The following is a 16,288-nucleotide window of genomic DNA, read 5'->3' as shown; positions in this document are numbered from 1 at the left end:
CGCGCCCCTGCCCCGCCGGCAGCCGTCCCCCGCACAGTCCCGGCCCTGGCCCCCCGGCCCCACCATGACCGAGCGGTGCAGCCTGTGGAGCGCCCTGTCGGCCGCCGCCTGCTGCTTCTACCGCGGCTCCTTCGTGCAGGTGCAGGTGAGGGGGCGGCTCGGCCCCCGCCAGGCGCTCCGGGCTGGGACCCCTGGCCGCTCGCCCCCGGAGCCGGGGAGCCGCAGCCCGTGACGCCGCGCAGGGTCCGGCCAGGCAGGGGCTGCGGGCTGCAGGCTGAGGGCTGCGGGAGGGGGCGGGGTCGCCCCAACCTCACCTCTGGGCGCCCAGACGCTCCGCAGGGTGAGGGTCCAGCTGCCACTCCCGAGACTCGGGGCTGCGGAGGCTACCGTTCCGGTCCTGCCTCCTCTTCAGGATGGAGCTGAGCTGGGGCGTTGGGTACCTGGAGATGAGGTCCCCGGCGTCCTGCCGGTCCTCCAGCGAGCACTCCGGCCCCTGCGGCTGACCCGGGCAGCCTGACTCCCCATTGTACCGGGGGCGCTGGGCCGGGGTCCAAAGGCTGAGTGAGGGGTGGGAAGCTGAGGGGATGCTGCGGGTGCCGAGGCTGGGGCCAGAGCGCCTGCAACCCTCCTGCCCTCTAGGTGGGCTCGGGCGTGCTCCGGGCGCGGGTCTCCTAGCCCAGCTGGCCGGTCAGTGCGGGACGGCGCCGTGGCAGTGAAAGGGTTAAACGGAAGGGGGTGGAGGGGAGGACCCGGACCCCGCCTCTCTGCGGAGCATCATCTGGGGATGGCTTTGCTTAGGGTTGCGAGACTTAAGGGAGCTAGAGGGGACTTGCTGGGCACCGGCTGGTGAGAAGGGGTTAAGACCCTGACTCGGGGTCTCCGCGCTTTTGCTTCCCGAGCCCCCTGGGGGACGCGGAGCGCATCACCTCTGCGCTCCCCCAGGCTCACACACGCTCCGAGCCCGCCTGAATGACTGCCCCGCCGGCGGCTGAGCGCAGCATCCCCGCACCCGCCAATCAGGCGCTCGCAGGCCGGGAGGCGGTGAGATCATCTCTGGCCAATAGCAGTGCAGCGGGAGCAGGGATGCTGCATTCGCGCCCCAGCACCCACCCTCCTTGGGAGCTAGGGACCCCCGGGTCGAAGGTGAGGAATCACAGAGACCCTAGGGTTCCCTAACCTCAGGTGTGTGGGAGGACCAAGTTTGGCCCTCCAGGTTCTCCCTGACCATTGATTATGGTTGGAAAAGTGGAGCCTGGTCTCCCACCCACCATTTACAGATGAAGCTACCCAGGCCCAGAAAGGGAAACTGATTGGCTCAAGGTCATACAGTGGCAGGCAGAGTCTCGAAGCCAGGTTCTTTACCACACAGCCCCTCCCCTTCTTTGCCCCCTGTCCCCCTTGCTCCAGCTGTGGAACTGGGGCAACTTCTCAATTGCATGCTCTTTGTCAATGAGGAGTCTCCCCTGTGACTTCCACTCTTCCCTCTCCAGGGTGTGGTGTGGTATAGGGGAGGGGCCAGGACCCTGAAGAATAGGGAACCCCATGGAGGAGTGTAGGTATCAGAGTTAGCTAATCTCAGTTCACCCCGGACCTCCCTGCCTTTCTGGGGTATTGGTTTCTACCCTGGGTGGGGGATGTACAGAATCACCATTCTCAGGCCCTGCCTTTTCTGGAGCACCCATCTCCATCACCCACTCCCACCATCTTCGCCAGAGCCCTACAGGTACCTCAAAGCCCAAATTTGTATGGGCCCATCCCCAAGCTGCTCCTGCCCCAGCCTTGCCCACCTTGGAGAGTGTCTCATTGTCCTCCCAGGCTCTCTACCTGGAATCCTCTCTGACCCCTCCGCCCTCTTCCCCACACGGGATCAATGGTTGTGTAAACACCCTTCCCCCAATTCCCATCCCCACACCCCACCCTCCCCTGCCATTGCCTGGAAAACACTAGGCCATCTCCACGCAGTGGATGGAACCTGCCCCAACACTTTAGAAACCTTCTGCAGCTCTGCTGTGGCCTCTGGGTAAACCCCAGCTCCCCAAGGCAGCCTCACAGCCCTGCCGCGCCTGCCCCTGCCACCCCCAGCCCTTTCGAAGCTTCTCCTCCCGCCCCCAGGGCCTTGGCTCTGCCTACAGGGCCCTGACTCTGCCACTGTCTTCCCAGAGCTCTTTCCTGCCCACCTGCCTGTCCCCACCCTGATGCTTTTGCTTGGCTCCATCAGGCCTCAGTGGAGATGTCACCTCTTCAGGGACTCCCTGACCAGATGAGGAGGGACATGCTCATCTGCTCCTGGAGCTCCCTGTGCATCTCTGAACATCCAGAGATCCTGGGGTTGCTTGTCAGTATCTGTGTGGCTCCCCCAGGACAGAGGCCACCTGTCCTGATGACCTTGGGCTCAGCCCCTGGCACAGGACCTGTCCCAGAGTAGAGGTTCAGTGTTGAAATAATGGAGTCAGAGACTCTAGATATCTCTGAAGCTGGGAACCAGGATGTCTTGGCAGCAGTGTAGACTGAGGTAAATCAAGGCAGTGGGAGCAGAGGGGTGGAGAATGGAGCAGCAGGGTTAGGCTCTGAGAACTGTGAAAGGTCAGAGGAGGCAGGGACTGGACTAGAGGACGCTGGACCCTGGTGGGGAGCAGGTCCTGGGGAGAGACTGCCCTTTAGTGCCCCCCTTCATCTGTCCTGCTGCTTGGCCAGGTCTGGGCCATATCTATCTGTCCTGGACCAGCCATCATTGCGGTCTGGAATTGGGGGAAGGGAGAGGAAGCAATGTTACATGTTCTGGCAGTGACAAGGACATCTGTGGGCTAGTTGCAGTGCTCTGGAGTATTGTCTCCTTTCATCCTCGCAATCCTGTGAAGCAGGTTCTGCAATTGTTCCCATTTTACAGAGGAAGAAACTGAGGCCTGGGGAACTCACAAGACAGCCAGGATTGGACTGGGCTTCATGGTGGGGGCACACCTGGCAGCAGGGGCTCCCCTCCCCCTGTTCTTAGGCCTCCAACCCCAGGCCACAGTAACCAGGAAACCAGGAATCTCCCCCTTGGGCAGGTGGAAGGGGGGGTCCTGAGCATTATCTCCAGTGAGTGACCTCGGGCTTCCCTGCTGGGCTGCAGTTTCCCCATCTAGCAAGGATTGCTTGAGACAGCAAGGAAGAAAGGGCTTTGGGAACTGTAGAGGACATCACAGGTGTCTTTAGGCAGGGGGGTGCTCTACTACCCTGTTTGTAGCTGCCTCCCCGATGCCTGTATAAGTCACTGTCCCAGAATGTATCCTCGTACATTCAGCCCTGTTTTTGTCCATGCTTTTGCCTGGGTACCTGCTGTGTTATATACGTTTAGAAATCCTCCCTCCCTCCACTTCAAGATCAGTTTGGTGTCTTTGGTGCAGAATGAGTGTTTGTGATTGCCATCTCCTCCAGCAAGTCTTCCTGGACCACTCCACCTGGCCCAGACTTCATCTCCTCCCTTTGAAAAGCTAGTCGGCTCTTTGCCGCTGTCCAGTGTTGTGGTGCTGACCTCAAATGCTCATGTCGCTTTTTAAAAATATTTATTTATTTATTTGGCTGCGTCAGGTCTTAGTTGCAGCGCACAGGATTCTCTCTAGTTGTGGCATGCGGGCTCAGTAGTTGCAGCGCACGGGCTCTCTTGTTGTGGCACGCAAGCTCTAAAGCGCGCTCTTAGTTGCCCCGTGGCCTAGCTGCCCTGCGGCATGTGGGATCTTAGTTCCCTGACCAGGGATCGAACCTGTGTCCTCTGCATTGGAAGGCGGATTCTTAACCACTGGACCACCAGGGAAGTCCCTCAAATGCTCATGTCACTTTTGCCTCCCCTCTTAGACTAGGAGCTTCCTTGAGGACAGGTTCATTTATTGACTTATCTACCCTGGCACATAGTTCAGAGCCTAGAACACAGTAGGCACTTTTTGGTGGATTTAATTGAGATTCCGTTACTCCTGCTGGGATAGGGACTCCTGCGTGAGGATCTGTGCCTAAGTGTTCCCAGGGTCCCAGGATGGAATGAGTTCACCTGGGGTGGTGGAGGTTGGGAGGGAAGAAGGAAGGGGCTTCAGTTTGGATGCCAACTTTTGCTGTCTCCTGCCCAGTTCTCCAAGGAGAAGTACATCCTGGACTCATCGCCTGAGAAGTTGCACAAAGAGTTGGAGGAAGAGCTCAAACTCAGCAGCACAGATCTCCGCAGCCACGCCTGGTACCATGGCCGCATCCCCCGTGAGGTGAGCAGGCCCTGAGCTGGGACCTCAGCCCTAGACCCACCGCCTCGGCCAGCCCCAGCCCAGAGAAGCTCTGACCAGAGAAGCTCTGACTATTGCTTGGTGGGTTCAATCAGAGTAGCCTTGGATGAGGTCTAGTTCTGCCATTTACTGACAGTGTGACCTTGAACAAGTCACTTCACCTCTCTGAGCCCCAGTTTCCTTATCTATAAGATGGAGGATAATAATAGTGCCTACCTTAAAGGTTGGTTGTGAGAATTAAATGAACTAGTGCATGTGAAGTTCTTAACACGATGTCTGACATGCAGTGAGCTCAATGAACATTGTCCTTTATGGTGGTGGTGGTTATTATTACTACGATTATTTTTACTGTTATTGTTATAGGTCTATACATCAGCCTCTTGTGTGTTTGGTCAGTGCATATCAGTCCTTAGGCTACTCAATTTTGACAAAGTTGAATTTCTGGGCTGAGGCTAATAGTCATCTGTTCCCTTTTACATTCATGCTGTAAATCTTTGTCAAGTATCAGCTCTGTCAGGTCCTGTGCTGGGCACCAAGGATGCAGAGATAAGATAGGTGGTGGCTTCTCTTGAGGGCTGGTATCCCAGGGTAGGGGTTGACAGGCAGGCAGACCGTCAGAGCCCAGTGGGAGAAGTGCAAGAATGGAGCACCCAGCAGGGAGTGTGGGCTGCCCCAAGGAAGGGGTGCTGAGGAGAGAGGCCATTATGAGATGGATAGGAGTTCACCAGGTGGGCAGGATGGGAAGGATGTTCCAGGCCGAGAAAGTAGCTTGAGGTACAAAGGCCCAGAGATGTGCCAGAGCACTGGGTGTTAGGAGGAATGAGGATTGAGAATCCACTCTGCCCAACGTGAGATCTGAGAAGGAGTAGGTCTGAGACCTGAGTTTCAGATCATGGCGACCCCCATCCGAGGGTGTTATGTCCTCCCATGCCTGAGCCTCTGTTTCCTGGACCCAGGGCCTCTGGCTGAGTTGCACCCTCTGAATCTGGGTCAGAGGGTGCAACTCCCAAGCTTCAGATATCTCTGTTCACTGTGTCCCCCAGATCCCGGGTCTGGCCCTCTCTGCCCCTGCCCTGCCCCAGCCTGACCCTTGCCTCTCGCAGGTCTCCGAGACCCTGGTGCAGCGCAATGGTGACTTCCTCATCCGGGACTCGCTCACCAGCCTGGGCGACTATGTGCTCACCTGCCGCTGGCGCAACCAGGCCTTGCACTTCAAGATCAACAAGGTTGTGGTGAAGGCGGGTGAGAGCTACACCCACATCCAGTACCTGTTCGAGCAGGAGAGCTTCGACCACGTGCCGGCCCTTGTGCGGTATCACGTGGGCAGCCGCAAGGCTGTGTCAGAGCAGAGTGGCGCCATCATCTACTGCCCCGTCAACCGCACCTTCCCGCTGCGCTACCTGGAGGCCTGCTACGGCCTGGGCCAGGGCGGTGGCAAGGCTGCCAGCCCCGCCAGCCCCTCAGGCCCCAAGGGCAGCCACGTGAAGCGGCGCAGCGTCACCATGACTGACGGGCTCACCGCCGACAAGGTCACCCGCAGTGATGGCTGCCCCACCAGGTGAGTGAGAACCTATGCTAGGCCTCAGGCTCCCCATCTGTCAAATGGGGGTGTTGGTAATGAGAGTACTGGTGAGAAAGGGGAGGCCCAGTCACACGGGTCTGAGGTGCTATGACTGCCCTGGAGCCTTGGTGTGTGGGGAAGGACAGGAGGAAGCTCAGGCTGTGCTGAGTAGAAGTCTGGAGCGCAGGTTGCCATCCCAGCTCTGCGGCAACTGGCTGTGCACCCTTGGCCCTGGCATTCCTCCTCTCTTGCCTCCGTGTTCCTACCTATAAAAGGCCCTCACTCAGAAAGCCCTCTCTGGCCTAGGGGGGAGCCCTGGGTGCTGTCCTGTCCCAGGCAGGGGCCTGGTCCTTGTTGCCAGCCCACCCCACCCCACCAAACTAGGCCAAGGTGGGCATCAGGGCAGAGGGCTTTGCAGGATGCAAGCCATTGCACAGGGAATGGAATGTTCTCAGCGACATTTTTGATGACACCCAGTTGTCCGGGGCTAGGTGACACCAGGCACTGATCCCAGGAAAAGCCACAGCAGCCAATCGTTCCTGAGGCCCTACTGTGTGCCTGGCCCTCTCCTGGTGCTCTTGCACCCAACTTCAGTGACTCCCACGTCCCCCTGGGAGGCGGCTTCTGTCCATGCCCCCACTTTGTAGATGAGGAAATAGGCTTGGAGAGGGGCAGCCGCTTGCTAGATAGTGGTAGGACCCAGATTCTAACCCAGGCCCTCAACTCCGAGGTCTGTGCCCCTAATTTCTATGGCCTCCCTGGCTGTTTGCAGCAAGACCTGCCATCCTGTGCCACCAGCACTTGGATAGGTCCCATCTCCCTGGGCCTGGGCTGGGTGCTGTCAGCCAAGGAATCACTGGTTGGATACCCTGTGGGGAGTAGCCACTTGGCCTGTGGTTTGGAACCAGTGATCAAAACGGTGCCAGGATCCACAGGCCATGTGTGCCCAAGGCATCCTGGGTATAGTATGGGAGCAGTGAGGAGGGGCCAGGCTGGTGGGCCTGGCTCCCTTGGCCTGCCCACCTTTCCTGCTAGCCCCTCTCCCCAGACTGTTCTGCAAGTTGGGGGCAAGGTTCCCAGGGAAGAGAACAGTTGTGCAGGTTGTGGACTGCACAAGCCTTTCCTCCTCTGGGCTTTAGTTTTTGTACCTGTCAGTTGGGAGGTTGGACTTGATAATCTCCAAGCCTTTTCTGCCTTTGAAGTTCAGCAGATCTTGGACGGAGGCAGAGGTGGGGGTCCTAATACTAGCTGAGGACCCTGACCTCTGGGATCTCTGCTCATGAAGGTGTCTGCTCCACAGCACATCACTGCCCCACCCCCGGGAATCCATCCGCAACTGTGCACTCAGCATGGACCAGATCCCAGACCTGCACTCTCCCGTGTCCCCCATCTCTGAGAGCCCCAGCTCCCCCGCCTATAGTACCGGTACGTCCAGCGGAGGGGGTCGGGGCAGGTGGGGGGATCTGGTGGGAGTAGCCTTGTGTGCGCACGCGTGCACTATCTTTGACGACTTCTGGTATAGTGTGTGATCATGTGTGTTTCTACCTCTTTTCTGAGAGCAATGCCCTGCAAGAGTTGACACTAAAAACTTGCCAGCAGAACTATCGATGTTGACGTGCAAAACATATCCATGGCTTGTTCATTCTACAACGACTCATTGAGTCCCTGTCGGGTACCAGGCGCTGTGCATGTGGCTTCCAGTGCATTCTCCTGAATGTTACTGAATCTGGCTCCAGTGCTGTGAAGTGCGTGTGGTCAGTAACACTCAGCCCCCATTGGTCAAGTGCCTCCGTGTGTGGTGCTCTGCCAGGCCCTGCATCGGCTGGGACTTAATGCGTCCTGGATTCCAAATGGTGGGCTCAAACCGGACTTGTCATGCTTGCTTTAGTCTTTTAAATAGACTTTTTCAGAAAAGTTCTAGATTCACAGCAAAATTGAGCAGGAAGCACAGAGCGCTGTGCTTTTTTAAATACAAAGAAAATTTCTACTGTTGAAACGTGCCACTAGTTCATTTCTGGAAGAAAACAAGTGTTTTCAACAGGCCATACTGCATATTGCCCACCTGGCAGGAAAAGCTCGCAGACAGAGGTGCATCCCGGGAGGAACCTTTGCTGGGAGACACTGTTGCCATGTTGCTGTCTATATGGGTTGTCACAAATTCTTCTCTAAACACGGGCCTGCCAGCTTGTCATAACTGCCAACTTGCCTTCAAAACAACACCCTTGGGTGTAAATGTTAAAATGCCTTGCCACAAATTATTTATCGGACAATTTCTAAGCAACGCGGCTCAGGGAAGTACCCAGGAGTGAGGATTTAACACCTGGTTTTAAATCCCAGCTCTATGCTTTGCTGGCTGGGTGACCTCAGGCAGGTCAGCTGGCCTCTCTGAGCCTCAGTTTTCTCATCTGGAGAATGGGGATCATAAAAGTACTGACGCACAGGATGTTGAGAGGGTTAAACGGACTAATGTGCAGAGAAGGATCTCGTAGCCAGTAAGAGCTCAATAAACACCACCTCTAATTTTGGATGATGGTTACTGTTTTGACTGGTATATCTCCAGCATGTCACCAGTTCCCAGGACACATGTACTCAATAAATCATTATTACTAATTCGTTGAGAAATAATTCCATACGATGAACTCCAGCAAGTGCTTAGCTTTTCTGAATCATGGAAAGCTCCTTCAAGTAGCTCCGTCGTTCCCCAAGGCTATAGCAGCCTTAGGGTAGGAAAGTGAGACTCTTGGTGTCCAGGTAATTTCAGAGTACCACTGAGAGCTGGTCAGTGGGCCAGAGTCTGCTGGGCTGGGCCTGGGTCCAGGGAGGTGGGGCTGTCACCCATGTAGGGTGGATGGAGCCTGTCCTTTGGGAAGGGGGTGGGGGAACCTCACTGCGTGGGGAGTCATGGAAACTAGTCCTCTCTCTTTATCTCCCTGCAGTGACCCGTGTCCACACCGCCCCTGCCGCCCCCTCAGCCACAGCGCTGCCTGCCTCCCCTGTCACCCGCCGCTCCAGTGAACCCCAGCTGTGTCCTGGAAGTGCCGGGGAGTCGGACAAGGGCCCTTACTCCAGCCCCCCCCACACCCGCTGCGAGGCCTCCCCATCACCTTCGCTCAGCAGCTACAGCGACCCGGACTCTGGCCATTACTGCCAGCTGCAGCCTCCTGTCCGTGGCAGCCGAGAGTGGGCAGCAGCCGAGGCCTCCAGCCGCCAGGCCAGGAGCTATGGGGAGAGGCTTAAGGAACTGTCAGAAAATGGGGCCCCCGAAGGGGACTGGGGTAGGACCTTCACAGTCCCCATCGTGGAAGCCACCTCTTCCTTCAACCCGGCTACCTTCCAGTCACTACTGATCCCCAAAGATAACCGGCCACTGGAGATGGGCCTCCTGCATAAAGTCAAGGAGCTGCTCGCAGAGGTCGATGCCCGGACGCTGGCCCAGCATGTCACCAAGGTTGACTGCCTGGTAGGTGCTGGGTGCACACTGGGGCAGGAGGAGCACCTCCATCCTCTGGCTTTGGGACAGGGGTCAGGGTGGTGAGGAGCTGGCCCCAAATTCCCAAGTATAGCGAATGGGCCTGGATTCTGACTTCATGGCCGTCCTTCACTTGCTGTGTGACTCTGACTAATCCCTTTAACTGGGCCCCAATTTTCTCCTTTAAAAAGAGCAAAAACCAAGATATTCCTGCTTCCTCCAGATGTCAGTTTGGCACTGGAACCGAGGAGTCCTGAAAGCCAGTGGCGTCTGGCTGCCTGGGACACTTTCTGAGCCTGGTGAAAGTCAGTCTGGCTGGTCCAGGGAATATAACAGGCCCGACTTCCCGTGTCCACCCCCCCTAGTGGACAAAACTCATTGCCTAGGTCCATAAGTTGTGAATGCCTGGGCCTTTGCTTTGAATGGATCTTGACCATCTAAGGACCCTGACTTGTTCTCAGTCTCAGTTCCTCTCTCTGAACTTTGTGGCCGGAGGGCACTGACTGCTTGGTTGCACTGGTCTCTGAGCTCAAGAAGCAAGAAAAGAAACAGTGCTGAGAGGTAGCTCTGTGAAGAGTGCTAGGCATGAAGGGAGCAGCCTTGGGGTCTAGGCCCACTGTGTGACCTTGGACAAGCCCTTTCCCTGCCGGACCTCAGGTTTGCCTTCTGGAATAAGGGTGTCCTGGGCACCTCTGCCCCATGTCAGACACCTCTGGGCATTTTCCCATTTATCCCGCGTTTCACAGATGGGGAGAATGAGGCTCATTTTGCTCCATGTCAGAGGGTTAGCAGTAGAGCTGGAATTCAAACCCAGCCTCCCAGCCAGGCTGCCCTCCAAGATAAAGCTCCCTGACTCCCAGATGGCTTGAGCTAGCCGTGACAGAAAATTAATCAGCCCTCTGGGCGTCCTTGTAGGTTGCTAGGATACTGGGCGTTACCAAGGAGATGCAGACCCTAATGGGAGTCCGCTGGGGCATGGAGCTGCTCACTCTTCCCCATGGCCGGCAGCTACGACTAGACCTACTGGAAAGGTAAGGCGACTCACGGGGAACCCCCTGGGCTACCGCGCGGCCCTTCGCTGTGGCTGGCTGGCCAATCACAGTCTCTCACCCCGGCTCCCAGGGGTTCTGGCCACGCCCCCTATCCCATTGACCAATCGCTCCTTCTCCATATCCAGCTCCAAGTAATCTTGGTTTCCCAAAGACCGAGTCCTTTATCTCCGAATTCACATTTTGCATCCTCTTGACCGATCACAATCTGTGAGCCTTGGCCCTCTCATCAGCTCTGGCTTCTCTCCTTTTCTTTCTTAGAACAGCTTTACCAGATGATTTCGATGATTTCCGCTGATCGGTCACAAGCCTCTCAGCCTGGCGCTCTAGGGCCTCTGGCCCCGCCCCCTGACTTATACTGACCAATCAGAAGCCCTTAACTTTGCTTTTCTTCACTCTGGCCGCGCCCCCTAATCTCATTGACCCTTTACAATCTCTCGCTTTTGGCTCTGCCCTCCGCCCCTCAGCTCTCAACCACAAAGACCCCCAACCCTAGGTCCCTGGCCCCGCCCCTCTGACCTGGCTGCTCCGACAGGTTCCACACCATGTCCATCATGCTGGCCGTGGACATCCTGGGCTGCACGGGCTCCGCTGAGGAGCGGGCAGCTCTTCTGCACAAGACCATCCAGCTGGCGGCCGAGCTTCGGGGGACCATGGGAAACATGTTCAGCTTCGCTGCAGTCATGGGCGCCCTGGATATGGCCCAGGTACTGAGGGACCCACATAGAGCTGGGCATAAGCTAGTCTCTGTCCGGAGGAGCCCTAGGATGTGTTCCTTTGGGATAGCTGTATATTGAATCAGGAAGAACTTTGTGACCTTCTAGGCAGCATTGGTGACAGGGTAACTGGGAGCACTGAGTCCTTTAAGTGCTGACCTGCTCCCAGACAAAGTCTTCCCTTTTCCCTGCTCTCAGTTTCCCTACCTGTAAAATGAATGAGGAGCATTATATGAGTTTAAAGAATAAATATAAAACGGCACTCATTTAGCAAGCACTGACTATATGCTAGGCGCTACATCGAGTACTTTAGAAGCACCAGTTCCTCAAAAAAAATCTCATGAAGGGAGTGCCTTTACTGTTCTCATTTCACTTATGGAGAAACTGAGGCAGAGCAGTACTTGCCTAAAGTCACATTCAAAGGCCGAAAAAGTTGGGATTCAAACTAGGTCTGTCTAATTTCACAGCCCGGACCTCATCCACACTACACTTCCTCTCCTTTGCCTCGTCAACAGTGACAGCAGGATCCCAGAGCAGTGGCTCAACTCCCAGCTCTGCCACTTATTTTTGGAATGACCTTGGGCAAGTCATTCGCCTCTCTGAGCCTTAGTTCCCTCATCTGTAAAATGGGTTGTTGGGAGAGCTTCATGGGAAACGTGTGAAAAGCAGTCAGCACTGTCCCAGATTCATGAATGGTGACTATACTAATAATTATTATCCCACATCTGGGTATCCGCTGGGCAGAGTGGCCTGTGGCCCCAGCAGGCCCCTTCCCTGGCCGGTCGCTCACAGTCTGGTCTCCCCAGATTGCCCGGCTGGAGCAGACATGGGTGACTCTGCGGCAGCGACACACGGAGGGAGCCATCCTCTACGAGAAGAAGCTCAAGCCATTTCTCAAGAGCCTCAATGAAGGCAAAGGTACCTCTCCCACCTTGCTACGTGACCTTGGACAGGTTCCAGCCCTCTCTGGGCCAGCAAAGACTCTCCCCGTGGGGAGGATGATGAGGGCTTGACTGAGCTTTGTGCAGGCTGTTCCCGCACTCACTTTCTGCATCTGGCAACCGTGTATGCCACGTCCAGGTCCAGCCTCAGCCCCTGAGCTCGGCCAAGGCTGCAGTGGGTTCAGCTGGAGGAATCTGAAGGGTTTGTCTTAGGAGTCAGAATCCCTGGGTACTCTCTCTGGGACCTCAGGCAGCCCCTTTCCCCTAAAACATCCCCGGTTTCTGGGACTGTGGTGGATGGCTGGGCCCTCGGAGACCTCTAAGCACCATGTGTCCCTCCCTGCAGAAGGCCCGCCGCTGAGCAACACCACATTTCCTCACGTGCTGCCACTCATCACTCTGCTGGAGTGTGACTCCGCCCCGGCCGAGGGCCCCGAGCCCTGGGGCAGCACAGAGCACGGCGTGGAGGTGGTGCTGGCCCACCTGGAGGCTGCCCGCACCGTGGCACACCACGGCGGCCTGTATCACACCAATGCCGAGGTCAAGCTGCAGGGTGAGTCATGGGTCACAGCTGCGGGCGATCCCGCCACTGATCCTGCCAGCCTGGGCCTCCCTCCACGTGACTTGCTCTCCCCTCTCCTCCAAACACCCCTTCACATTTCTCCATCCCTCTTTCCTGCATGTATCCCTGACTTCTTTTTCTCACCCCTTTTCTTCACTTATTCAGCAGTCTGACAAGCAGTTGTTAGTGGCAGGCACCAGGTTGGGTGCGACAAAGAGATGATTCAAAGAGCACCATAGCTGTGTATCTTAGCTTCTCTGAGCCTCAGCTTTCTCATCTGTGAAGTGGGTGGGCATCCTAACAGGCCTACTTTACAAGGTTGTTTACAAAGCACTCGGCCTGGGGCCCTGGGGCTGAGGCAGACCTGCCCTGCCTTCAGGGAGCTCACAGTCTAGTCAAAAAGTAGAACTCCTGGGCTTCCCTGGTGGCGCAGTAGTTAAGAATCCACCTGCCAATGCAGGGGACCAGGTTCGAGCCCTGGTCCAGGAAGATCCCACAGGCCACGGAGCAACTAAACCCGCAACTACTGAGCCTGCGCTCTAGAGCCCACAAGCCACAGCTACTGAAACCCGCACACCTAGAGCCCGTGCTCCACAACAAGAGAAGCCACCGCAATGAGAAGCCCGCACACCACAACAAAGAGTAGCCCCCGCTCACCGCAGCTAGAGAAGGCCCGCGCACAGCAACAAAGACCCAACACAGCCAAAAATAAATAAAATAAAATAAATTAATTTAAAAAAAAGTAGAACTCCTCCTTGTGGAAGGAGCAGAGAGATAGCGTCTTCAGATAATCCACCTTTTACTTTTCTAGGCAGTATTTAAGTCACAAATGTTCTCTGTAGACCAATTGGAAATAACAGCTGAGCAAAACCAAGATAAAACAAATCACCAACAATTACCTGGAGGTAAATGCCATGAGCATCTGGCATGTGTCTTTCTTGCCTTTCTTCTTCAGAAAGGACAAAAAAGAAACTACTTTTTTACATTTACTTACAAAATATATACACATTTCTTAGGAAGAATTTTGGAATTTACAGAAAAATACAAAAGGGAAAAGAAAAATCCCCCCCAGATTAATTTTTTTTTTTTTTTTTTTTTTTTTTTTGGTACATGGGCCTCTCACTGTTGTGGCCTCTCCCGTCGCGGAGCACAGGCTCCGGACACGCAGTCTCAGCGGCCATGGCTCACGGGCCCAGCCATTCCGCGGCATGTGGGATCTTCCCGGACCGGGGCACGAACCCGTGTCCCCTGCATCGGCAGGCGGACTCTCAACCACTGCGCCACCAGGGAAGCCCCCAAATTAATTTTAATATTTTATCTTCTAGTCATTTTTAAATTATATGTTGCAAATAGTAGGACAAAGACTGGGTGCTAAACTGCTTGGTCATGTTCATCAGCAAACCTCGTGGGATCCCTGGTGGAGGTGGGGGGAGGTCCCTTGGAATGAGGCCCTGAGGCGTGTGGTGGCTCCAAGCAGGAGTCCCAGCCTCCGCAGCTGGATGGTGGTTCCCTGACCCCTGTGCCCCACCCTGCAGGGTTCCAGGCCCGGCCAGAGCTCCTCGAGGTGTTCAGCACCGAGTTCCAGATGCGCCTCCTCTGGGGCAGCCAGGGCGCCAGCAGCAGCCAGGCCCGGCGCTATGAGAAGTTCGACAAGGTCCTCACTGCCCTGTCCCACAAACTGGAGCCTGCCGTCCGCTCTAGCGAGCTGTGACCCCCATGTACCCTTCCCCTCTGCGGCTGCGGGCAGCAACAGGGACAGAAGGGCACAGACCTTTCCCCAGAGCACCCCAGGGACACTGTGATCAGCCCGAGAACGTTCTGGGTTCAACTCCAGGATCTCCCTTGCACCTCCAGGGGCCTACGTGGACTCTGGGCTCCATCCCACCTGCTACTCACTCACCAAGTTTTCCTTCAGGAAGAACTGGAACCCCTGTTTCTCCCTCCAGCTTCTGCTTCTCCCCTTCCTGCTGAGGTGCCCTGTATTTGAGCCACGGGAGGCTTCTCACACCTCCTCACTCTTCTCCAGGCACCTGCCCCCGCCCCCTCACTGACACCAATGCCTCCCTCTGGCTGTAAATACATCTGTCTGTTCTGTAAATAGATGTACAGAAGCCGTGTTCTTTCTTTCATATAATAAACTTTTATGACTCTTTCTTCTGTCTCTCAGGGGGCTTTGGGGTAGAAGGAAGTGTCTTTTCTCAGGTGAAAGGTGGAAAAATTCATTCAACAGATACTTATTCAGCACTTGAAACATTCCAGATTGTACCAGGATCCAGAGGTACAGCCAATTCTTAAAACCCAGTCCCTGTCCTGGGGGAGCTCACAGACCAGAAGGGAGATCAACAGCTAATTCCAACCAGTAGGAGAAATACTGACCTGCCCTGCTCCTTCCCCATCCCCTGCCTCAGGAGCCACAGCAAATTATCCCACAAATGTACAACCCAGGATCCTAGATGTTTGGGTGGAAGGGCTTTATGAAATCTAAAATTCCAGCTCCCCTCAGGAAAACAGAACTGGAGGGAGAAGGGACTTGCCCTGGGTCACAGCAGCAGAATGAGGAAGGCTGGAACCTGGGTGTCCTCGCCTGGAGTTCTTTCCTTTTCTCAACAGTGGGAACTACTAATTTCTTTTCAAGTTTTGAAACGTGGCCCCAGAAGTCTTCGTGTGTGTGTGTGTGTGTGTGTGTGTGTGTGTGTGTGTGTGTGTGTCAGGTGGGTGACGCAGGAAATCTTTGAGGAGGGCCATGAAAGCAGTTGTCTTGTTTTCATGGGTAGGGGAGGTAGGCAATGTGGATCAGCATGATTCCAGGCCAGGCTGGAGGCCTGGGGACCCTGTTCACTGAATTTGAAACTACTGGGGTCCTTTGCCTTATGAATCCTTTGACCAACAGAGGATGGATGACACAGTGCATTAGATCTTCAGCAGCAGCCAGACTTGGGCCCAGTTCACTAGCTGGGTGGTGTTGGATAAGGGGGCCCTGTTGGGCCCTAAGTTCCTCCTCAATAAAATGGGGACAGTAACAGAACTGATCCCTTTGGGTTGCTGTTAAAGCACTCAATGCATAGTAGCTGCTAGGTAAGGGACTGCCATGCTTCATACATAATGGATTTTTTTTGGCCACGCCACGCGGCAGGCGGGATCCTAGTTCTCTGACCAGGGATCTAACCCGCGCCCCCTGCAGTGGAAGCACGGAGTCTTAACCACTGGACCACCAGAGAAGTTCCATAATGTATTTTCAGTGATCATTTATTGATTATTTTGTGAGCCAAAACACTTCACGTGCCTGTACCTCACTGAAATATCACCATTCCTCTATATGACAGGTACTGTTATCATAAGATATATAAGGCACCTAACGTTAACGGTACATAGTAGGTGCTCACCAAAAGCTATTAGCGCTCTTTAATCATATAAAAGAAAAAAAAGAGCACAGAAAAGGTGTTTTGCAAGGTGTAAGGTGCCGCACAAGTTTTTGCTACAATTATTATGTCACCCTTTGTGGTCATAATCCTTCATTTATTATTCTTTCGGAGCTACTGTGATGGTCCCCTAGTTACCGTGGCCATGGAAACTCAGCCCAAAGTCCTGGATTGGACGGTTCGCGGGCTCCCCCTGGAGGCCACTTCCGGGCCTGCAGAGGGAAGACCGGGCGGGCCTTTGAGAGGGGAGAGAAGGGAGCCGGGAGTTGTAGGCCACAGGCCGTGGCTGCCGCGGAGCGATGCATTTCGGGAGTTGTAGTTCTC

The 16,288-nt window shown here is 55.4% G+C and overlaps 1 protein-coding gene across 5 annotated transcripts in view; it reads left to right on the top strand.

Moving 5' to 3' along the window:
* The window catches only part of SH2D3C (SH2 domain containing 3C), a 31,597-nt gene extending 16,844 nt beyond the window's left edge, over window positions 1-14,753 (top strand). For 2 of the 5 annotated variants that reach the window (XM_024762478.1, XM_024762481.1), the window contains 9 exons: window positions 4,101-4,229; window positions 5,351-5,805; window positions 7,094-7,233; window positions 8,745-9,268; window positions 10,193-10,308; window positions 10,862-11,033; window positions 11,849-11,960; window positions 12,330-12,536; window positions 14,081-14,699. In XM_024762478.1, the coding sequence (XP_024618246.1) occupies window positions 4,101-4,229; window positions 5,351-5,805; window positions 7,094-7,233; window positions 8,745-9,268; window positions 10,193-10,308; window positions 10,862-11,033; window positions 11,849-11,960; window positions 12,330-12,536; window positions 14,081-14,256 (2,031 nt within the window). In that variant the 3' untranslated portion in view covers window positions 14,257-14,699. Of the gene's footprint in view, window positions 1-64; window positions 146-4,100; window positions 4,230-5,350; window positions 5,806-7,093; window positions 7,234-8,744; window positions 9,269-10,192; window positions 10,309-10,861; window positions 11,034-11,848; window positions 11,961-12,329; window positions 12,537-14,080 lie in introns of those variants that run through there. The other 3 variants (XM_024762483.1, XM_024762482.1, XM_024762479.1) reach the window with 3 other exon arrangements.
* Window positions 14,754-16,288: the final 1,535 nt, after the last annotated feature.

This window comes from Neophocaena asiaeorientalis, unplaced genomic scaffold (assembly GCF_003031525.2).
Source record: "Neophocaena asiaeorientalis asiaeorientalis breed wild unplaced genomic scaffold, Neophocaena_asiaeorientalis_V1.1 scaffold78, whole genome shotgun sequence".
NCBI classification, from domain to species: domain Eukaryota; kingdom Metazoa; phylum Chordata; class Mammalia; order Artiodactyla; family Phocoenidae; genus Neophocaena; species Neophocaena asiaeorientalis.
Note: the sequence above shows the minus strand (reverse complement) of the source record. Positions and strands in the feature narration are given on the sequence as shown.